The sequence below is a fragment of the Otolemur garnettii genome, unplaced genomic scaffold (genome assembly GCF_000181295.1).
Source record: "Otolemur garnettii isolate 467f Iridium unplaced genomic scaffold, OtoGar3 scaffold00031, whole genome shotgun sequence".
Lineage (NCBI taxonomy): Eukaryota > Metazoa > Chordata > Mammalia > Primates > Galagidae > Otolemur > Otolemur garnettii.
This window is the reverse complement of record NW_003852426.1, coordinates 13,944,419-13,967,272: the sequence shown is the minus strand read 5'-3', so window position 1 is coordinate 13,967,272 and position 22,854 is coordinate 13,944,419. Positions and strand designations below refer to the sequence as shown.

Below are 22,854 nucleotides of genomic sequence, written 5' to 3'. Positions count from 1 at the left end.
TGGGCTAGGGCTTACCTGGGCCCAAACATCAGGCCCCCCTAAAGCTCCCCAGCTCCAGCTCTGAAAGGAATTGTTTCTTGGTCCTCTGAAACTTCTCTCCAACCCACCTTCCCATCCCTCTTGAATCACCCTTCTTCTCTGCTTACCTTGGCATCTGTGAGGAGAGCCCTGGCCAGACACAGTAGCTGCCTCTGCCCCAGGGACAAGCTCCGGCCCCCCTCGCCTAGCTCACCATCCAAACCACCTGCAAGGACCACATCTTCAATGCATGGTCCAGGCCCCTCCTTGCTCCCTCCTGGCTCTAGGGTCAGGGCCCAGCACTCACCCATGGATACAATCACTTCCCTCAGGTGGCACTGCTCCAGGGCCTGCCACAAGGCTCTGTCCTCATGTAGGCCTTGGGGGTCCAGGTTTTCCCGAACTGTCCCACTGAACAGAAAAGGCTCTTGAGGGATGATAGCCAGCTGGGATCTGGGGGGACAATGACATGGGGTTCCAGGCTGGAGATGTGGCCACTTCTGCTCCTAGCACAGTTTTTAGCTATAGGACTAGCCCCTCCAGGATAGCCAGGGATGAGACCTGAACAAAACCCCCTCTCTGCTCCTTACCCAACCCCCTCCAAATGACCAGTCAGCTGTGGATCTAGGACTGTGCTGGTGCTATGAACCATAGAAACAAAAGTTCTAGACTCTGTCCCTAAAAAGCTTACATCTTGCTGAGGTATAAAAACCCAGAGAAAACGGGCTAAACTGTGTATCACTGACTCTGGGGATAGCAGTGGCTGGGCAGGGAATGACTAGACGGATAAATGGGAATGGGTAACTTCAAGGTTGGAGTGAGCCTGGAATTGGATCCTGAGGAGCTATATGGTCAAGCTATAGGTAAGGCCACCACAGCTTAGAAGAGAAGGCAGATAACATAGGTCAGGACTTGGGGTCATTCACATGTCCAGGGCTTTAGGACACAGGTTTCCTATCTTTTCCATGTCATCGAACCCTGAGAAAATGATACTAGGTTAACCTGGGAGTAGGAGTGGGGGATGCATAGCTTCAGATGAAGCCACCTGTGCTTACGGGCAACTGGCCCAGGTCTCAAGCTATTCCAAGTACTAGCTGCTTAGCTTGAGGCTGAGGGGATCAGTATCTCGAAGCACGGTACTGGGAGATTCTGATATGGAAGGCAGCAACTATGCCCTAGAGTAGAGGGTGTACACTGGGAAATACAAGAAAGATGAAGCTAGAAAGGTGGCCTGGGTCAGAGTGAGGAAGACCTTGAGACCACCAGCTGTGACTCTGGACCTGAGCACTAGGAGTTTGCTGTCTTCACTTGCTTATTCTATCTTCTGTCTCAGGCCCTGTCAGCTCTGGCTACCCCGAATCTATTTTATATTTTTTTTTGTCTGGGACTGGGTTTGAACCTGCCACCTCCAGCATATTGGGCTGGTGCCCTAATCCTTTGAGCCACAGGTGCCATCCCTATTTTTTTTTTGACAGTGTCACTATATTGCCCTCAATAGAGTACCGTGACATCACAGCTCACAGCAACGTCAAATTCTTAGGCTTAAGTGACTTTCTTGCTTCAGTCGCCCAAGTGACTGGGACTACAGGTGCCACTCAATGCCCGGCTACTTTTTTTTTTTTTTTCTGAGATAGAGCCTCAAGCTGTCCCCCCTGGGTAGAGTGCTGTGGCATCACAGCTCATAGCAACCTCCAACTCCTGGGCTCAAGTGAGTCTCCTGCCTCAGCCTCCCAAGTAGCTGGGACCACAGGTACCCGCCACAGCACCCGGCTATTTTTTTTTTGGTTTGGTTGCAGCCATCATTGTTGTTTGGCAGGCCCGGGCTGGATTCGAACCTGCCACCTTAGGTGTATGTGGCTGGCGTGTTAGCCACTTGAGCCACAGGTGCCAAGCCCCAGCTACTTTTTTGTTGTAGTTGTCATTGTTATTTAGCTAGCCCAGGCTGGGTTCGAACCTGCCAGCCAAACAGTGCATGTGGCTGGCACCATAACCACTATGCTATGGGCGCTGAATCTATATTAAAGCCTTTCTAGCTGTGACCTCCTCTAAGTCCTAGTAGTTCTGGTTCCCCAATTCCCTCATCTCTGACTTTCTCCCCCAGACCTGAGCTCAGGCAGCTCCAGCTGGCTCGTGTCCACACCATCCAGTAGCACTCGCCCGGAAGTGGGTTCCAGCAGACGGAAAAGCACCAACAATAGGGAAGACTTGCCAGAGCCTGTGCGGCCAATGATGCCCAACTTCTCTCCAGGCTGCACGCAGAAAGTCACTCCATCCAAGGCATTGGGAAGCCCTGGTCGGTATGCCAACACCACATCCTGGAACTCCACACTCCCCTGGGTCAGCCAGCCAGTGCCCAGCTGGTAGGGTTCATGGGTGGAAGACAGAGGGAGATGAGTGAGATGAGGAGTGATGATGAGGAAGGGAGAAAGAGAAATGGATAGTGTGAGAAGAAATGTAGGGGAATGAAGAGAGATGCAGAGGAAGGGGGCACAGTAAAGAATGATAGTGACCATGCAGAGAGGCTAAAGAGCTGAGAAAGATGAATGAGAAGCAAAAACAAAGGAACCAGGAAGAGACTGAGGCCTTTAGGAGAGCCCTTCAGGGGTCTGGCCTGGGCTGGGGATACAGGCTCACCTCCAGTGGCTTGCCCTGGGGCTCCTGGGGCAGGTCGCAGGAGTACTCCTCTAGCCGCTCAACGCTCACCAGCATAGCTTCCGTCTGTGTGAAGCTGCTCACCAGGCCTGAGAGCAGGCCTGTCAAGGACAGAGCATAAGACAGCGACAGGCCAACCAGTCCTGAGAGAGAGGAACGCCAGCTGCTGGGGGAGCCTGGACACTGGGACATATGTCCAGGAGGGGGCAGGACAGAAAAATCCCAAGCTGTGGATTGTGGGCATTAGAGGAGGCAGTGGAGAAGTGCCCTAGGCCAGGAGCACAGAAGGCTGATGCAAAGCAGTAGAGCAGGCCTGGAGAAGCTCAGAGGGAGGCAAGTGGAAGACTGAAGTGAGCCTGGGCAGGGTGATTAGGATGGGGATGGGATGAGGGAAGAGACTGAGATCAGAAACTCAGAAGGCTCATTCTGGGCCCAGAGCTGCTACCACCTGACAAGTCATTCCTGGAGACTATCTCCTCAACCCTAAACACCAGAAATACTGCAGTCTATGGTGATTATTACGAATTAACCTCACAAAGAACCCTGGGTGGAAGGTGAAAAAGTTAGGTAAACAGTACAGGAAGGGGTCTAAGGTAGGGGTTGAAATAACTTGCTCCTGAGGTAGGGGTGAAAGGATCCTAGGGTGGCACCTGGGTTGGCGAGGCCCCGCTGGTGCTGCACCAGGGCAATGCCTGCAACGGCACTGACTACTGCTGCCCCTATGAGCTGTAGCCGAATGTCCAGCCACTGCATTGCGGCACTGGCAGCAAACTGGCACCTCTGGTTTAGCTCAAGGAGTCGCTGGTTCTCTTCTTCAAACCTGGGAAAGGCCAGGAGGGAGGTAAGGCCACTCTACCCAGACCCACCCAGACTCCTTTGCTATAGAATGCCTCTTTCTTGGGAGCTCACCTATATATACCCATAGGCCTCACTCACAAATAGACATGTCAACATGCTCTTTCGAAGGGTGTCTACTTTGTTTCACTATCTCCTTCTTCTGTTTTCCTCTTTCCCCTAATGTCCTTACCTATTCTGCTTCTACTCTAGGATATAACCCTGTACTCCAGATGCCCTTTGTCTTGCCAACACCTCATCCCGAGTTCTGAATGGGAGGGGAAGACGTCACATACCTGTAGGTGGCCCCAGTGGCTCGGAGCACAGGGAGGCCAGCCAAAGTGTCAGCCAGGTGGGTATAGAGTGGAGATAGAGTGAGGCTGCCCAGGCGCCGCAGTTCCCGAGAGGAGGCCCTGTAGTGGCACTGTACGCGATAATAGATGACGCTCAAAGGTGGCAGCAGCAGCAGCAGCCAGGGCAGGCCAAAACCCAACACAGCCAGGAGGCCCAGCAGGCCTGCCGTGTTGGCCAGGAGGATGTTGAGGATGAAGGGCAGGCTGTCATCCACACAGGCCACGTCAGAGGAGAAGCGGTTGAGGACCCGGCCCGTGGGCGTGGCGTCGAAGAAAGTCACTGGTGTCTAGAAGACGGGGTGGTTGAGCAAGAGCAGGGTCTGGCAAACAGGGGTGGTGAACAGTCCTGGGGTGGGCAACCCAAGGTAGAGAGTAGGAAAGGGGTAAAGTATCCTCAGAGTTTGGGGGCAGAAAGGAGGGGCTGGTGGAACTTGAAGAGGGTTCAACATAGAGATTTTCATCCCTCTGGCCAGGGGCAACTCCAAAATGCTATGCTGGTCATTCCTCTCCCTCTGGGCTAGACATGCCTACTACCCTTTTACAGGCAGAGAGATAACTCTCTCAGAAGATGGAAACCTCTGGCCAGTGAGTGAGATTTAGTCAGATGTCAGGAGGAACATTCTGACTGCCCATGGCTGGACAGAGTGGTGATATTATTGGTCAAAGTCAGTATCATCTCAAGGTTAAGAGCTCAGCCTTTGAGGTCAGAATGCAACTTGAATTCCAGCTTTGCTACTTGGTACATGTGAGAACCCAGGCAAGAGACAAAGTCCCCTATTTCTCATCTGAAAAATGGAGGTAATAATGGAACTGCACCTCATAAGGCTGTTAGTAGGATTAAACACCAGAAATACTGCAATCTATTGCTTAGCAAGGTCTGCCTAGAAAGAAGTAAGTTCCCAATAATTGCTACCTATTTGGACTACTATTTGGAGGTACTGTCTGAAAGACAGCCCTTTCTCTTCTCCTGCTTCCCTGTCCTCTGTCTCTACCTTTACTTTGGGAACTAAGTAAGCAGGAGACTATGTCAAATGACTTTCTGAAGCACCTCCTAATGCCAGCTTATAGAAATTAATTCTTTCATAGAATGAAGATGTCTCCCCGTGGGCTCATGGAGGAGAGGCAGAACAGTGGCAGCAGCTCTCTGAGAGTCAGTGGAAAGCCCCTGTGGTGCTGAGTTTACAGACTGGCTCTCCACAGAACTGGCTATGGCCAGGTCACTTCAACTCCCAGCACTTGAGTTTCCTCTTCTGTAAAATGAGGATAACAGAACCTACCTCACAGGGTTATTTCAAGGCCAATAACAAGAAAACTAACACAAAAAGGGCTTTGTAATAATAACAACATTATTTTTTTTTGAGACAGAGTCTTACTATGTCACCCTCAGTAGAGTGCTGTGACGTCACAGTTCACAGCAACCTCAAACTCTTGGGCTTAAGCGATTCTCTTGCCTCAGCTTCTCAAGTAGCTGGGACTACAGGCACCAGCCATAACTCCTGGCTATAATAATAACAACATTTATAATAATTGTCAAGCGAGCACTTAGTGTGTGCCAAGCACTATCCTAAGTACTTTCCATGTGCTAATTAATTTAATCCTCATAATAAGTATGTTGGATAAGCAACAGATCACATATATACAGAGTAACAGGGATGGGTCTTAGAAATAGTCCTACAGGCTCAGCGCCTGTGGCTTAAGTGGCTAAGGCGCCAGCCACATACACCTAAGGTGGCGGGTTCTAATCCAGCCCGGGCCCGCCAAACAACAATGATGGCTGCAACTGAAAAAAAATAGCCAGGCGTTGTGGCGGGTGCCTGTGGTCCCAGCAACTTGGGAGGCGGAGGCAGGAGACTCGCTTGAGCCCAGGAGTTGGAGGTTGCTGTGAGCTATGCCACGGCACTCTACCCAGGGGGACAGCTTGAGGCTCTGTCTCAAAAAAAAAAAAAAAAGAAAAGAAAAAGAAATAGTCCTACAGCCAGGCACAGTGGCTCACACCTGTAATCCCAGCACTTTGGGAGGCTGAGGTGGGTGGACTGCCTAAGCTCACTGGTTCAAGACCAGCCTGAGTCAGAGCAACCCCACCTCTAAAAACAGCTGGGCATGGTGGCAGGTGCCTACAGACCCAGCTACTCTGGAGGCTGAGGCAAGAGAATAGCTCAAGCCCAAAAGTTTGAAATTACTGTTAGCTATGATGCTACAGCACTCTACCAAGGGCAACAAAGTGAGACTCAGTCTCAAAAAAAAAAAGAAAGGAATAGTTCTACATAAAACTGTAAGAAACAGAATGTGAGATCTAACGCAATATCATTTACATAAGTTAAAAATACAGGCATACAAAATAGGCCTTTAGCAAAAAGACAAAAAGAGATATACTAAACACACTTAGGATGGTTGGTTATCAGGGAAGTGAGGGGAGATGGAAACAGGGTATGGTGATAAAGGGGGATGGACAAAGAAATAAAACAGAAAAGGAGCCTTACATGAACTAAGGGGTCAAAACTAAAGTTAACTCTGAGGTAGATTCTAATACTGCCCTGTTTTACAGATGAGGAAACTACAACCCAGGCAGCCACTCTGCTCTGCAGCCCCTCTGGGTTTCAGAGGTTGTCACATGCTGCACCCGCCCTGAGGACTAGGGATGCAGGGGAGCCAATGTACTGGGAGGACATTCTGCAGGGCTAGGGTTGGGCTCTCCCACTCCTGCCCTCCATCTTCTCACCGTAAGGACTCGATGCAGCAGGCGGCGATGCAGGGTGGCAGCTGCTTGGAGGATGCCTGCTGCAAAGAGCACTGCCCGCAGTAAGGTACAGAGGGAGTTGACACCGGCGATGGACGCATACACGGTGAGGTAGAAATGGATGTCTGAGGAGCCATTGGGGGCTGCTTTGGGCAGTGGGAACACTGGGGCACTGGGTGATGGGGAGGAGGCTGTGGGTAACCGAAAGTAGGGCCGCTTGGGGGGTCCCTTATCCTCCCCCTTCTATTTCTCCCCACTCTTCAGGAAACACAGCCCCTGGAATATCAGCCACAGCCCTCAGTCCCTGCCTGGCAACCACACACCAACCACTACTTTTGCAAAAGTAGCATCAGGCTTTCTCCCAGGTCAAGCCACTCACTAGAGGCTTCTGGAGGAGAAGAGGAGTAGCTGCGGAGAGAAGAACCCCATGGAACTTGGGCTGGTGGAGGCTACTGCCTGCAGGGAGCTGTTCTTGGCTGCCTTCAGCTGAGAGATCCAGTGGGAGAGCCACCAGTCAGCAGTGTTCCGCGTGGCTGGGTGTGGACAGGAAGGAAAAAGCTGTGAGAGAGACTCCTTCATTCTATATAAATATAGCCTCCCCTCCCTTTCTCTTCCCTCAATTCTGGTTCAGACCCTTCTTCATCCTTCTGTCCCCCCTCCCCCCATGCACCAGCCCATATCCTCCTCAGTGTGTACTTTCCTAGGCCTTCGTCCTTCTCCGGGAGAGAACATTATCTCAAATTTGCAGAATGGGAGCTAACCTGAGGGTAAGAACAGAAGATGGCTACTAAGTGCACCCTCTGGGCACTGAGCCTCTCTCAGAATCCTGGGGTGGTGGGGTGGGGAAAGGGAGGCAGGGGCTGCCTTTTGTCCCAGCTGTTACCCATGCTAGATGCATCTCTGGGGTTTGTGATTAGTACAAAGGAATGGGCACCTGGACAACCTGGTGGGATTTGTGGGTACATTCTCACCTTGCATGAGGAGCAGAGAGAAGAGGATGGCTAGAGCTAGGCCCTGGCCCATGGCCCTCCAGTATGCCCAGTACACATACAAGGCCACAGCGCCCTCCTTCTTGCTTTCTTCCTGCAGTAGGCGGCCTGATGTGCTCTGCTCCACCTCCAGCCCCTCCTTTATTTTCTCTGGGTTCTGTACTGACTGGGCTATAGCTGTTAAGAATCAGGATGGGCATGGAGGAATTAAGCTTATAGGATGCCAGTTAAAAATCAGTTTCAGAGAAGCAGGCTAGCTTTGTTAAAAAACACAACAAAACCTATAGAATGGCAGTGACAAGCAAGCCCTTTCCACCTATGGGCTATACCTGAGTCAGACTCTTGTCCATTCTCAGCCTGGGCTTTGGGGACTGCTTGCACCAAAGGCAGAATCTCAGAGGGAGGCCCTGGAAGGTAGAAAGGGAGAATAAAAAGGGACTGTTCTGAGTCTATCCCATGCCTTTCTAAATGCATGTGGAGAGCCCACCTCCCACTCTTTTTGGCACTCCTCTCTAACACACCCTCATAGCACCCTGCCCTGAATCCCCCAGACTGTGAGCAGCACTCATTAAGTCCATCCCTCTGCATGTGGATTTCAACCAGCAGAGGACAAACATCCACCCCTAGGAGGACAGCCATAGCCACGTGTAAGTACCCTGTCTAGGGTTACCTCTCATCACTGCCGAGCTTCTCCTGTGTGTCGCCCAATTTCCAGCATCTGAATTTCCTATTTCTAGTTCTTAAGGCCCAGGGAACTTGCAGGTGCTCATGTCCCTCTGCATAATAATCCTTTAGAGTTTGGGTTTTTGTTTGTTTGTTTGTTTTACAAAAGGATTGTTCTAAACCTCACTGCTTCTCTTCTCTGAGAACATCAGATTGTTCTCGCAGATCCTGGGCCTCTAAGTTCCCAAAAGCACTCAGTCACAAAGTCCATGAGTCCCAGATATGTTAGCTGCTGGCATTTCATCCATGAAATGGATGGGTGCCTTTCCTCTCCTGTTCCCTGGTTTCCTCACCCAGTTCTGTTAAGGCAGGAGGAAGTGATGACTGTGCGCAGACCATACATTGAAGGGTGGCAGAATCTGCACTTGACAATCCACCTGGGCAGAGGTCTTCCTCACATGACCAGTCTCTAGCCCCACATACCAGCCCGGATGAGGCGCCCAGCCTCCATCAGCAGCACCACATCAGCCCTCTCCAGGTACTCGGTGCGGTGGGTGCAGAGCAGCCTTGTGGTGTGGCTCAGCACTCCCAGGATGCACCTGTGCAGCAGGTGGGTGGCCACGTCAGCATCCACAGCAGCCAGAGGGTCGTCAAGGAGATAAAGTTCCTTTTCCTAGGGAGAGGTGGGGGCATCATAGGCACTAGGACCACAGTCCTCTGGCCAGAACCAAGAGACTCTCCTTGGTTCTGCCCATGGAGGTCAGAGAAGACAGTTTAGAAGTCATCTGGGAATTACCCCTACAATGGCAGAGAAGGAAGTGAGACCGGAGGGTGGACTTCCCTCTAGTCAGGAAAGGCCAGCACCCCAGAGTCAGGGCACAGCTCTGTTGGTCCCCAGTGCCTCAAGCATATAATACTTTTTTTTTTTTTTTGCATATAATACTTTTTAAAGGGTCTTTATTTCTGCCTTCAATCTGAAAAGCAGGGAAAGGATGACCAACATTTCAGGAACATGGGATGAGGAAGGGAAGGAACCATATGCTGAGGAAAATATCCCCATCCCCCCAACTCAGCCAAGCTTCCACGGCTCTGGACTCCCCTCACCTAATTAGCCATGTTGCCCCCATAGTAGTTCACCTGGTAGACAGCACGAGCAAGGGCAATCCGTGCCCGCTGTCCCCCACTGAGGGTCACACCCTTCTCTCCCACCTCTGTCTGGTCTCCAGCAGGCAGGATCTGATGGAAAAGGTACCTTAGTGGGTCAGAGAGCTCCCCAACATCTTCTGGCTCATTTCCTATCCCTTTGCCAGAGAAAGATGGTAGGGGTCAAGAGAGGTAGGCAGCTTGAGATTAGACTTAAATTTGGGGTAAGCTAGGCAGAGGAGAAAAGAAATAATTCCAACAAAACCTAGCATTTATTGAACACTTGCTATGTGGTTAGCGTTTCACAGGCATTATCTCATTTGAACCCATGACAACCTCACAAAGCTGGTATTATTTCCTTTTCACAGATGAAACCAATGCTTAGATTAACTACCTTGCCCATAGTTAGTAAGGGGCAGGACACAAATTCAAATTCTTAACTACTCTAACTACATTTGCTACCCTGCCATTTTAACAGGAAAAGACGACACTGGACAAATTTAATGTTAAAGTTTTCATAGGTTTTTAGAGAAAATATGGTCTACTAAGCTAAGGGATTCTCAAACCCCGAGGAAGCACCCGTTAGATGGTGAGTTAGTTTCCTGAGGGAAAATCTTTGTTATTAGATTAATAGTACCTAGAAAATCATCCAGGACCTATTAGACATATGGGGAAAGCTTGATGCAGAAACAAGTGATAAATGGCCCTAGGATGCTTCAAGGTCAAAGTCAAAGGTATTCTGTTCCAGGAAATTCCACATTTACCTGGGTAGGGTAGTGGTGATGACAGTCCTTAAAGGGACATGGGGGTTAGGTAGGAAGTCATGGGAGAAGTCTGGAATCTCTTGCCCAGCAAATTTAGTATTCTGGATTGTGGACAAGGAGAAATTTAATAAGCTTGGCAGGTTTCCCTAAGGTAACCTGCAACCAAATAAGACCTTGACTCTTTCAAGCCTTCCCAGAGGGAGACAAGGGTGGGCTTCCTGAATCTGAGCCAGTAGCTGGACTTACATAGAGCCAAACGTTATAGGGAACCCTCCCTGGCTCTAGAGGCCTCAGGGGTCTCCCAGCTGCCACATGGAATACCAGTGACCACCACTCTTCTAGGCCCTATGGGGAAGGGGGAACCAAGCAGCTCTAGGAGGACCAAAGTATGATGGTCAGACTTGGACAAGTGATGCCTGAATAGAAGCAAGCCCTTTCTAGAGAAGCAAGTCTCTAATTTGAAGTGTCAGTGACACATGGAGAACCAGGCAGTCAAGAGATTTCAAGGATAGGCACTTACGCTGAGGTCATCATTGAGGGCGCAGGCCTCTAGCACCTTCCTGTACAGCTGGGCATCAAATGTCTTCCCAAAGAGGATGTTGTCTCGGATGGTGGCAAACTGGATCCAGGGTTCCTGGGTAGCCAGGCCAAAGCCCTTGGACAGTCCCCACACTGCGACCCGCCCATGCAACCTGCAGAAAGCCAGGCCAACAGCATGGGAACCAGCTTCCCTTTGGGTCCCTCCATATCCAGTTCTGGACTCCCAGAAGCCTTTCCAGACTACTGTCTTCTACAAAGTGTCACCCTCCATATCACCAAATTTCTGAAAGAATAGCTAACATTGGATGTTTCCATTTCTTTTCTTCCCTCACTACTATATCTTATAATAATCTGGTATAATGATAATGGGATGGTTCATTTTCTTGATTGCCTCCCTGTTTCCAGATTGCAAACTCTTCCAATAAAGAGACCTATTCTTGGTACCCTTGGCCCCTATAAAAGGTTTTTGACACATAGCAGAGGATTGGGAAGTGTTTGCTAAAGGGCTAAGCAAGGACAGGTTGGTTACCTGTGGAGCTCCCCAGTGATGGCAGCAAGAAGTGAGCTCTTCCCACAGCCCACTTTCCCCACGATGCCAACCAGCATACCCTGCAAAGAAGCCACAGAAGTGTCTGCTCTTTGCAGGGAAAGGTCAGAGGGAGGAGTGGTCTCCCTCCTGAGGCTCTAGGCTGTCAATCCTTCCATCGAGGCTTCTTTCTAGGCCCCAGTTAGCATGCAGGAAAAGAATCCTCTACCTCATGGGCTCCTCTGTTTGATCTAGGGAAGTAGTGTGTTTTATTCTCTACTCAGAGTTTTACCAGCTTCACTGTCTATGTGAAGATCTTCAGAAGGGGAGCAGCAAGCCAGAGGAAATGGGAGGAAAATGCCTAACAACTTCCAAGGTAAGCTCTGAGATAGCATCCCAGGATGGCGAGAGGGGAGAGAAGGACTCCAGATTTGGGGGCCTGAATGCCGGGCTGGCTAAGTCAACCTGTGGCTAGACTTCTGATATCTTAGGGCAAAAAGTGGTGCTTTGTACCACTTTGTGGTGTTTATTTCTGCAATTTTTTTTTAAACTTTCTGTTCTCTCTTTGTTTCTTACTTGTAACATGTGTTCATGGAATTATCTTCTCAAAAAGAAAAAAGAAATTTCTATTTCCTTCTCCAAAAAGGGTCTAGGTTTTTAGAAGCTGTTTATGATGCCGTCATCCTGTCAGCCAGGGCTAATCCCTCTATAGTGGGCACCAGACTAATCTGAGACCTTTCCCTGGGAATTTGGGATCAGGTCCAGAGGCAGCTTCTCCTTCCTGTTGGCTATAGCCTGTGAATGGGAGAGCTGTCTGCAGTCACACCTTTTGCCCAGTGGAGAGCGGGTCCACAGAGAGAGAAGAACTAGGCAAATACAGGGAGAGAAACATACAAAAGACAGGTCTGCAAGTTGAGGCCTGGTTCTGTGCTATTTCTAAGATCCAGTTGTGTTTTAGCCTTTGGATTCTTCAATTTATCTCTATATCCCTATTATAAATTTTTGTTTGCTTAAGCTAGCTCCAGTGGGTTTCTATGACATATCTAAAAAAGCCCTAACACACACATTAGCAAAATTCCTTTGAAAAATTCCAGTCTTGTCTTGCCTGAACTAAGAGGAAAAACAAAACATACAGCTCAAGCCAGAAACGTGAGCCAAATGTGGTGGAGGCAATTCATCCCCCACTGGAGAATGCTGAGTTGAGCTGTGGGGCATGAGGTTGGACAAAGGTCAGGAGCCAGTGAAAACTCAGGACTAGGGGCAAACAAGAGTCACCTTCTGCCAGGAATGTTCATGTTTTTAAGTACTTCAACTATTTATGATACAGTGTGAGTCACAGGGTGTAATTGCTTTTCACCAGGCTAAATAGAAGATCATCTATCCCATTTGCAAAATCCTTCTCTTAAGGAGTTACTGGGCCTCTTCCCTAAGTCCCCAGCCTAGGAGAGGTGCTGGAAAAGTCCTAGAACCTGTTCTGAACTCTATGGCTTCTGAGGGACATGGAGAGACAAATATATCTGTTGGTCCAAACTGGGTGAATATGAGCTGCCTAAAGACCAAAGAGAGGTGTGACTACTCTGAAAAAGCTGGGTCTGGAGGAATGAGATTCAGGTATGAGGTGTCATCCCCTCTCAGACTACAGCCTGCTCACCTAGTCCCTCTCCCTCCCTCAGCAGTTAGAGATGCAGAGCCACCTAGCTCCAACTGGCTCAGTCTTTGCTTATCTGTCACTGAGTCTCCATCTCTCATTAGTCTAGGGACTCTCCCAGGGTGTCTGTCCAACAAACCTTTTTCACTTCAAGGTGACTGATGAAGGTCTCCTGGCTGATTCCAACTGGGTCCCAAGAGAACAGGGCTCCATGTAGCTCCAGTACTACAGATGGCTCTGTGGGGGGATCTAAGCAGGGAAGAAGCCACTCAACTTGTACTCCTAATCTACCACCAGGGGAAATATGTCAGGGGATATATTGCTGACTTGGGGAAGGTATATCAGTGGGCATGTGGCTGACTTGCCTGCCCCACATCTACACACACAGGGCTAGCTCAGTCTCGGTCTTGGTCTCTTCTGCCTGCACTCCACTGCCCCTGACTCCTTTTGGCAGCGTCTATGCACAGTTTTAAGCAGCTACATTCCCCTCCTCACCAGATGCTAAGTTCTGCCCTTTAGCTTCCCCTTACCTGGGCTGTAGTAGGCCTGGGGGTTGTGGTTTGGAAGATCGAGGAAACGCTGGATCCGGTCCAAGGACACTTTGGCCTCTAGGAGGCCATTAATCACCCAAGGGAAGTTGTTGAGGGGCAGAATGAGCATGCGCACCAGTGCCAGGGCCGTGAACACCTAAGTGGAATGTAAGTGGAAAGCCCTTGGAGCCATCCAATGGGCTGCTGTACAGGTAGCCCCATGGAGTGGTCTGTGGAGGGAAGAACAGGGCAGCAGCAGAACTGAGGGGATAACTGGACAATCGTGGGATTAGAAGCGACAGAGGTGGCTATTCCTAGTTTCCTAAAAATTCCAGTATTCTTGCAGGGATCAAGGTTGCATCTTTGTAAGTGCATAGGCCTCACTTAATTTGAGACTTCCTCAGAATTTCCAAGTAGTAACATCAGCTGGCCTTGGCCAGACCCAGCATTGGATCACAGATTTTTCCTAAGACCATGAGAATGAGGAAAAGGGGACCTAATCCCAGCCTGGGCCTGATTGGAAGATGGAGTGAAAGGAAGAAAAGGAGGAAAGGAATTTTTCCACAGAGGAGAAAATTATATATCCACAGCCCCTTCAGAGTTTCCTCTTGGTTGGGAAAGGATGGGACAGTCAGGGATCCTTCCCTCCTCCCCAGCCAGTACCAACCAAGGGCCTGAGCCCACCTTTCTACTCCACTCCAGTCCTCTTAATGCTGGCACCCTCCCATGCCTTCCTAGAGCCAGCCCCTCCCTTCCTGGTCCTTACCTTGGTGGCCGTGAGCTGGTGTCCCATGAGGACATAAGTGATGAAGATGACGATGGAGATGACAACTGGCAGGGCAGCCCACAGATATACACAGGCCGCATCCAGGTATTTGATGACACGGAGTCGCCCCAGCTCTCGAGCCCGGTAGGCCTCTACCCGGGCCCCCAGTGCGTGCTCCCACCCACAGAATTTGATGACCCGAATGCCACTCAGCAACTCCGCCATGAGCTAGGGATGGGAGACAAGAAAACAGTGTGAAGTGGAGATGCTGCTCATGTGTCTTCTCTTTTGTCAAGTCTTTATCAGGATCCTGGCAGTGAGCTCCCAGATACTCTGGACTTCCCTAACCCTGGTTTTCTTCCTCACCTCCATCCTTTCTGGAAATCCTGTCCCTCAAATCCTTCTAAGCCCTGGGTTGCTTCCCTTCCCAGTGTCTCTTTTACTTCTCCATTTGCTCCAGCTGAGGATAGGTTGGAGCTGGAATTCCCCATATTCCTAGGAAAGGAAGTGTGGAAGGTACAGGCACATCACCACAGTGGGGTAAAAGTATTCCTCCTTCCACCAGATGGGGGACTGAGGGTTACTTCCCAAAGCCAAAAGATATGGGCTTTAGGGGCCAGTCACCAGTTCTGCCCCATAGCTTGGGTGATACAGAAACTTTTCCTCTATCAGGCATAAGAGGACATACCACAGCCAAGGTCAAACAGGCCAATGGGCCCAAGCAAGATGGGCAAGGGGCAGGAACTCTCTTAGAGACATATGTAGTCCGCAGCTGTCAAGGTATGGGAAAAGGCCTCATGCCATAACCTGCTATTGACTCCTCCTTCTTCCTATTAGCACTCTGAGCTGTTCCAGTAAAAGGCTGACAGCTATGCTGTAGGGACCCCCATGACTGCTATCCCTTTTGTAAAGATACCTACAATCACTGCAGAACCCAGAACTGATTCAGCCAAATCCTAAACATCTAGAGTTGACCTATTTCCTTCCCCACAGCCTACCCCAAGAGGTGGCTGGGGTTCTCCTAGGCCTCCCCACTTACAGCTATGGGGTGGTCTATGCCCCGGCCAAGAGTGGGACACTTGAGTCCCAGCTCTGTCACTAAAAACCCATTTGGGCTCAGCGCCCATAGCACAGTGGTTATGGCGCCAGCCACATACACCAAAGGTGGCGGGTTTGAACCCAGCCTGGACCAGCTAACCAACAATGGCAACTGCAACAAAAAACAGCCAGGCATTGTGGTGGGCACCTGTAGTCCCAGCTCCTTGGGAGGCTGAGGCAAGAGAATCGCTTGAGCCAAAGAATTTGAGGTTGCTCTGAGCTGTGATGCTATAGCACTCTAGAAAAGGCGACATAGTGAGACTCTGTCTCAAAAAAAAAAAAAACAAAAACAAAACCATTTGGTCCCAGGGAGTTTACTTCCTACCGCCTAGGGATGCTGCTTAGGATCAGATGAGCTAATAATGCTATTTTACTAACGGGCCACATGTATTTAAAACTTACTTTATGACAGGCACTATACTAAGCATTAGCTTATAAAACCTCACCACAAGCCTGTGAGGCAAGCTATCATTATCCTCAATTTACAGATAAGGAAGTAGAGGTCCAAATAGGTTAAGTGACTTATCTGAGGTGACTGAACTAGTTACTAAGTATAGAGTTGGAATCTGAACCCAGGTCTCTCTTTCTCCAGTCTGAACTCTTAACTTGTAAGTTATGCTTAGTGTTCAGGGGAGGACCTAGCGACCCAGGCTGGGTGAGTGAGGTCTGAGATAGCTGAAGGACTCCAAGTAGCTCCTTACCTTTACCCGGGCATCCTTGTGCTGAAGCATCTCCTGGTTGCTGGCCATGATGCGGGTGGCGATCACTTTGTTGACAGGAACCAGCAACACTGCCAAGATCAAACCACCCACAAAAGCCACACCCACCTGGTGGTACAGCAGGTAGAGGGTGATGGCCAGCTGCAGAGGCAGGCCCCAGGCCTCATGGAAGCTCCCAGCAAAGTTAAGCAGCCGCTCTGAGTCTGTACCTAATAGGTTCAGGGCCTCCCCAGCAGGAGGGCGGCTTGGCCCCAGCTGTAAAGCCTTGTGATATAGGATGTTTAGCACTGCCCCACGGGCCTGAAGTGTCACCTTACGTACTTCATACCCATACTGATTCTGCAGCACGGCACCCAGCACAGCCCCAACAGCGAGCCCAAGGGCATAGAGCAGGCCATGGCTTAGCGGCTCCTTTCCCTCTTCCAGGAAGCTCACCAATAGGGAGAGCAGCAGAGGCCCTGAGAATCCCAGCATGGTCCCCACCAGCTTCAGCAGTCCAAGTGCCAGATAGCACCGTCCAAAGGCCCCATACAAGGCCCTCCACAGCTGGGTTCCCTCCTGCCAATGTGCCTGAACGGCACGGGCTACGTAGGCTGGATGCAGCCTGCGTGGGAGGCGGCAAGTGTCCTGGGGTTGCCGAAGCTCTCCACAAGCCCCACGGGTCAACAAGGGTGCCAGCCAGGCATAGGAAAAGCGTGACAGCCAACTCTCCCCATCTTCAGCCACCTCAGGTTCTTGACCCTCAGGCAGGAGGGGCTCATGAGCCCAAGGTTCTCGTGGCCCTCCAGGGGCTGCCCATCCAAGTCCATAGGCGAACAGTGCAGCCAGCTGCAGGATGAGAAGGCATAGGCGGGCGAGGGGCCCTGGGAGAAGTGGGGGCAGAAGTGTGCCTCGCTGGCAATGCCATAACAGGGTCAGCACTAGGGCTGGAGCTGGGAGGAAGGCTGTCAGAGCCAAAGCCAAGGGCCCCCGGGTGCGGCCATGAGGGGAATGGGCCAATGCCCACAGGGCCAGGCTGTGGCTGATCCAAGCCACAGCTGCCATACACCCCGCCAACACCTCTAGCCCTACAGGCCCTGGGTCTGCCCCTGGTGGCACAGCAACCGGAATGAGGTCTAGCAGAGGGAAGATGGAGAGCAGGAAGGAAGCTGCAAGTCGGAGGCGCCAGCCAGGATGGCAGGGTAGGCTGTAATCTGGACTCCTGGGGACAAGGAGGAAGAAAGAAAAGGAGGCACATCATGGCTGACTCAGGGCCCAGACATAGCCCTCACATCTAACAATTCACTCACCTAAGGAATTAACTCTCTTCTGCCTTGCACATCTTATCCCTACCCCACTTTACCTTGGAACCCAGGGTCTGTTTTTCCAGGGAAAAAGACTCCAGGAAGTCTTTCTAGATTAACCCAGTCCATTTTCTAATCTACCCACACCATTTCTGATTCATTGTTTCTCCACAGACATTAACGATTTTGAGTTAAGGTTGTATTTAATGTGAAGACTTTAGTTAGGAAAAAAGTCCAGGCTGGTATGGTGGCTCATGCCTATAATCCTTGCACTCTTCATTTTATACTTTGCACACACTTTACTTTGTACTTCTGTCTCTATCTTCTTGGCAAATAAAACTGTTTTTTGTGAATGAAAGGTGATCTATCTGTATTAAGAATCAAACAGGCTCGGCGCCTGTGGCTCAAGTGGCTAAGGCGCCAGCCACATACACCTAGGGTGGTGGGTACGAATCCAGCCCAGGCCTGCCAAACAACAATGACGGTTGCAACCAAAAAAATAGCCAGTTGTGGTGGGTGCCTGTGGTCCCAGCTACTTGGGAGGCGGAGGCAGAAGACTCGCTTGAGTCCAGGAGTTGGAGGTTGCTGTGAGCTGTGATGCCATGGCACTCTACCCAGGGGAACAGCTTGAGGCTTTGTCTCAAAAAAAAAAAAAAAAAAGAAGAAGAAGAATCAAACACAGGAAAATCCATCTGTAATAGTGACAATCAGAATGCCTTGAAGGTTCACATAAAAGAGGACTAAGGTGGGAAAAAAAAAGAGGAGCCTGAAGTGGGAGAACTGCTTGAGCTCAGGAGTTCGAGACTGGCCTGAGCAAAAACAAAACCCTGTCTCTACTCAAAATAGAAAAATTAGCCAGATGTTGCAGCAGGTGCCTGCAGTTCCTGCTGCTGGGGAGGCTAAGGTAGGAGGATCACTTGAACTCAGGAGTTTGAGGTGGCTGTGAGCTAGGCTGATGCCATGGCACTCTAACCTGGGCAACAGAGTGAGACTATTTAAGAAAAAAAAAGATGGCTTGGCGCCTGTGGCTCAAGCAGCTAAGGCGTCAGCCATATATACCTGAGGTTCAAATCCAGCCCAGGCAGAAGAATTGCTTGAGCCTTGGAACTGGAGATTGCTGTGAGCTGTCATGCCACTGCACTCTACCCAGAGTGAGGCTCTGTTTCCAAAAAAAAAAAAAAAAGATTAAAAAAAGTCTTCATGGGGTGGTGCTTGTGGCTCAAAAGGGTAAGGTGCTGGCTCCATATGCTGGAGGTAGTGGGTTTAAACCCAGCCCTGGCCAAAAACTATAAAAAAAAAAAAGTCTTCATACAGATAACATTAAGAGATACATATTCATTTTTATAAAAGGTATCCACCTAAGATAACCCTAAATTCATCTGAAGCATTATTTTTTTTTATTTTTTTATTTTTTTTTTTGAGACAGAGCCTCAAGCTGTCCCCCTGGGCAGAGTGCCATGGCATTACAGCTCACAGCAACCTCCAACTCCTGGGCTCAAGCGAGTCTCCTGCCTTCGCCTCCCAAGTAGCTGGGACCACAGGCGCCCGCCACAACGCCCGGCTATTTTTTGGTTGCAGCCGTCATTGTTGTTTGGCGGGTCCGGGCTGGGGATTCAAACCCACCACCCTAGGTCTACGTGGCTGGCGCCTTAGCCAGTTGAACTATAGGCGCCGAGCCCATCTGAAGCATTATTAAATGAATAAAAAATTTGACTTACATACAGCTTCTCTATTCTAATACTATATCCTAAATTTTAACAAAGGTACAGAGTATTCTATTATCTTTCTGTTGATTGCAGAAGGTAGTATGGCTCACTTTTGTGACTGCTTTAGGTTTATATTTTGTACTTTTGTCTATATCTTTTTGGCATATAAAACTGTTTTTAGTAAATAAAAGGTGATCTATCTGAATTAAGAATCAAATACGGGAAAACCCATCTGCAATAGTGACTATCAGAATGCCTTGAAGGTTCCTATTAGAAGAGGACTAACCTGCTATATCATTTGTTGGCAGGGATGAGTTACCTCAAAGTTTAGTTGTAAACTAAAATTGTTTTGAGTTTCTTAAAAGTCAAACTGATGGCAATTACATAGAGGGCTTTAGATTGGAATAAAAATCAATCTTATAGGATTCTATTTCTAGGCCAGGAGCTATAATCCCAATGCTTTCTATTTGAGACAGAATCTCAAGTTTTTGCCCTGTGTAGAGTGCTGTAGCATCATAGTTCACAGCAACCTCTAACTCTTGGGCTCAAGCGATCCTCTTGCCTCAGTTTTTCTATTTTTAGTAGAGATAGGGGTCTTGTTTTTTGCTCAGGCTGGTCTTGAACTAGTGAGCTCAAGCAATCCACCCACCGCAGGCTCCCAGAATGCTAGGATTACAGGTGTGAGTCACCACATTCAGCCAATCTCAATGTTTTGAGAGGCCAAGACAGGAGGATCATTTGAGGCCAGGAGTTCGAGACCAGCCTGGGCAACACAGCAAGAGCTAGTCTATACAAAAAATTAAAAAATTAGTTGGTTCTGGTGGTGCATGACTGTACTACTAGCTGCTTGGGAGGCTGAGGCAGAAGAGTTGCTTAAGCCCAGGAATTCAAGGTTGCAGTGAGTATAATAGCTCTGCTGTATTCCAGCTTGGGCAACAGAGTGAGATCCTGTCTCAAAAAGAAAAAAAATTCTATTTTCTAAGATGTAGAGACAGAAGAAAGAACACTAGGCCCTTGGAGGCTGGTATACTGCTCCCAAATCAGCCATTAACCGACTCATAACCTTGGGCAAATCTCTTTCCTTTTCTCTGTCCCACTTTCCTCAACAGTACAGTGAGAAATGAAGAGTCTAGAAGATCAAAAGATCTCTGAGATCTTTTCCTGAGATTCTGAATCTTTCTAATTTCTATGAGCAATACACAAATGCCCGATAAGAGAAGTGAAATAGCCATATATATATATATATTTTTTTTTTCTGAGACAGAGTCTCACTACTTCACCCTAGGGGGAGTGCTGTGGCGTCACAAGTCACAGCAACTTCAAACTCTTTGGCTTAAGCAATTCTCTTGCCTCAGCCTCCAAAGTAGCTGAGACTACAGGCGCACGCCACAACGCCCAGCTATTTTCTGGTTGTAGTTATCACTGTTGTTTGGCAGGCCTGCGTTGGGTTCAAACCCACCAGCTCCTAGCTGCTGAGCTACAGGCGCCTAGTCAATAGCCATACTCTCTATTGATTACATGATGGTCTTTCATTAGACTATGAGTTTCCAAAGGACTGTGCCAAATTTTTTTTTTTTTTTTGCAGTTTTTGGCCACGGCTGGGTTTGGACCTGCCACCTCTGGCATATGGGGCCAGTGCTCTACTCCTTTGAGCCACAGGCACCACTCTGGACTGTGCCAATTTTTAATAGCTACTCTTCTGAGCTGGCTGTGGATGTCTATGGTAACTCATTATCCCTTTCTAGAGTTTTTGTCTCATTCTGTTTAAGAGACAAACCAGGATTCCTCCCAAACCAAGCAGATCTGCAGTTTCTGAAAATGCCTTTACAAATTGTTGAAAAGGTCCCAAAACTCTGTGAAGGAACAGGCTTAGTTAAAAAAATAATGATAATAATCAGCCATTGTCCCATTTGCTTCTCTATAATCACTACTCTGGAGTGCGCAGCTGATAGTCACAACGTTTCTTATTTTTTCTCTGTAGCTAAGATCATCTGTTCAGAACCTAGGGGTAGTTTTTGAGATATCTTCCAGGTCCTACAATCCAGTGCACTGCCTGACCTACCCAGGCAACAGCCATACCAAGGGACTGATGGTTCCACCCCAAATTCTCAGGGAGGCAGATCTGAGAAGCTCTTCCCATCTTCCCTGCTTGATGCTTTGTGGAATAAACTCTCTCTGTTGTCTCTGGGTATTGGCTTCCTCTTAGGCAGCAGGCAGATGAACCTGGTTGGGTGGCAACCACTTCTCCCCAAGGATGGGATTCAGTAGCCCTTAAGTCCTCTTGAATAGGGACATTTTCTTCCAAAAGACTAAGAACTCTCAAAGGCAGAGACTAGACCACCTTCTTGTCTCTCAACAGCCAGAATGAGACTACCTTTAGTCATCTCTAGCCCTGTATGAACAAAATACAAAATCACGGCTACTTTAGCACCCATACCTTATAGCCCTAAACTGGGGAAAACTTAGGTTTAAGTTTGCTCCTGTCTTCTACCTACTGCTACCTCTCCAGCTGAGTCTACCCACACTATCCTTTTTCATTTTTTTTTTTTTTGAGACAGAGTCTCACTTTGTTGACCTTGGTAGAGTGCTGTGGCGTAACAGCTCACAGCAACCTCAAACTCTTGGACTCAAGCGATCCTCCTGCCTCAGCCTCCCAAGTAGCTGGGACTACAGGCGCCCATCATAACACCTGGCCTTTTTTTTTTTTTAAGAGATGAGGTCTTGCTGTGGCTCAGACTGGTCTTGAACTCGTGAGCTCAGGCAATCCAACCGCCTCAGCCTCCCAGAGTGCTAGGATTACAGGCATGAGCCACTGTGCCCAGCCTTACCCACACTTTTCTTAACCTAAGAACTCGAGGTTTCCTGGGTGTGGTGAGAAACTGGCCCCACAACTTAAGCACAAGTCATCCTTTAAGCCAAAAACATTGTTCACCTAATTTTGCCTCCAATTCATGGCTGCTATGTTTAGACATCTGAAAATCTACAATAGTGATAATTCCTCACATTCATTGGGCCTTTAAAAACCTGTCAGGTGCTGTACTGTATGCCTAAATGCATTATCTTATTTAAACCTTCAAACAATGCTATGGGACTCAGTGAAGGTAGCCAACTTGCCCCCAAACAGCCACACTGCTACGGCTAAGTGATAATGTTCAGGTTTTATTCTACATCTGCCCTACTCCAAGATCCTGCTATTCTGGAGACACTGACGGGGAAATGTAAGCTGCAGGGTGAGGTCTGCAGGCACACGCAGACGTCTCGTCCGGTCTCTACCCACCTCGGGGTGCCCAAGTGGCAGGCACTCAGCACGGCGAGGAGCGCGTGGGGCAGGGCGCTGAGCACCAGCTGGGTGAAGCAGTGGCCTGTGGTGTCTCCCTCCCACAGCGGGAGCGGCCACGCGGCGCTGGTGCCACACAGCTGGGCCAGGAGCTGCTCCATGGAAACCTAACCTGAGGGGAAAGCCAAGGGTGAAATAAGAGAAGGGTGTGGGCGGCGCCTGCGCCTCAGTGGGCGCCGAGGCTGGCGGGTTCGAACCCTGCCCCTTTCAAACTGCAACAAAAAAAAAAAAAAAAAAAAAAGCGAAGCGCATCAGCCGGGCAAGAACTTCCCAGCCGAGTCGCCCCGCCTCCAGCCCCGACTTCAACCTGGGACCTCCCCTCACTTCCGCCCCAAAGCTAGTCCCTGCCCACTCTCGCAGTAGCACCAAGGGTAGAAAGGAAGGTGGTTTCGCTACCCGGACGTCTTGAGTTGCCGAACTCTGCTCGGCCAGTCACCTACTTCTCTTTCCCCTCCCGTTTGCCCGACCCCAGGGATTAGGAACCTCAAACCTGAAGAAGTTGCTCTGCCCCGGATTCCGATAGCCTAAGTACTACTGGTGGATGCAAA

General features: G+C 49.4%; 1 protein-coding gene across 2 annotated transcripts in view; it reads right to left on the bottom strand.

Moving 5' to 3' along the window:
* Positions 1–22,854, bottom strand: part of ABCC10 (ATP binding cassette subfamily C member 10) — a 23,794-nt gene extending 940 nt beyond the window's left edge. The window contains exons 1-20 of one of the 2 annotated variants that reach the window (XM_003789337.2): positions 22,797–22,854; positions 22,247–22,418; positions 15,963–17,181; positions 14,164–14,391; positions 13,398–13,554; positions 13,007–13,116; positions 11,223–11,302; positions 10,674–10,845; positions 9,384–9,482; positions 8,730–8,919; positions 7,913–7,990; positions 7,566–7,760; positions 6,974–7,127; positions 6,577–6,766; positions 3,801–4,144; positions 3,321–3,490; positions 2,653–2,813; positions 2,122–2,375; positions 326–471; positions 147–244 (exon numbers count right to left, since the gene is read on the bottom strand). In XM_003789337.2, the coding sequence (XP_003789385.1) occupies positions 147–244; positions 326–471; positions 2,122–2,375; positions 2,653–2,813; positions 3,321–3,490; positions 3,801–4,144; positions 6,577–6,766; positions 6,974–7,127; positions 7,566–7,760; positions 7,913–7,990; positions 8,730–8,919; positions 9,384–9,482; positions 10,674–10,845; positions 11,223–11,302; positions 13,007–13,116; positions 13,398–13,554; positions 14,164–14,391; positions 15,963–17,181; positions 22,247–22,407 (4,206 nt within the window). In that variant the 5' untranslated portion in view covers positions 22,408–22,418; positions 22,797–22,854. Of the gene's footprint in view, positions 1–146; positions 245–325; positions 472–2,121; positions 2,376–2,652; positions 2,814–3,320; positions 3,491–3,800; positions 4,145–6,576; positions 6,767–6,973; positions 7,128–7,565; positions 7,761–7,912; positions 7,991–8,729; positions 8,920–9,383; positions 9,483–10,673; positions 10,846–11,222; positions 11,303–13,006; positions 13,117–13,397; positions 13,555–14,163; positions 14,392–14,529; positions 14,624–15,962; positions 17,182–22,246; positions 22,419–22,796 lie in introns of those variants that run through there. The other variant, XM_023512900.1, reaches the window with a different exon arrangement.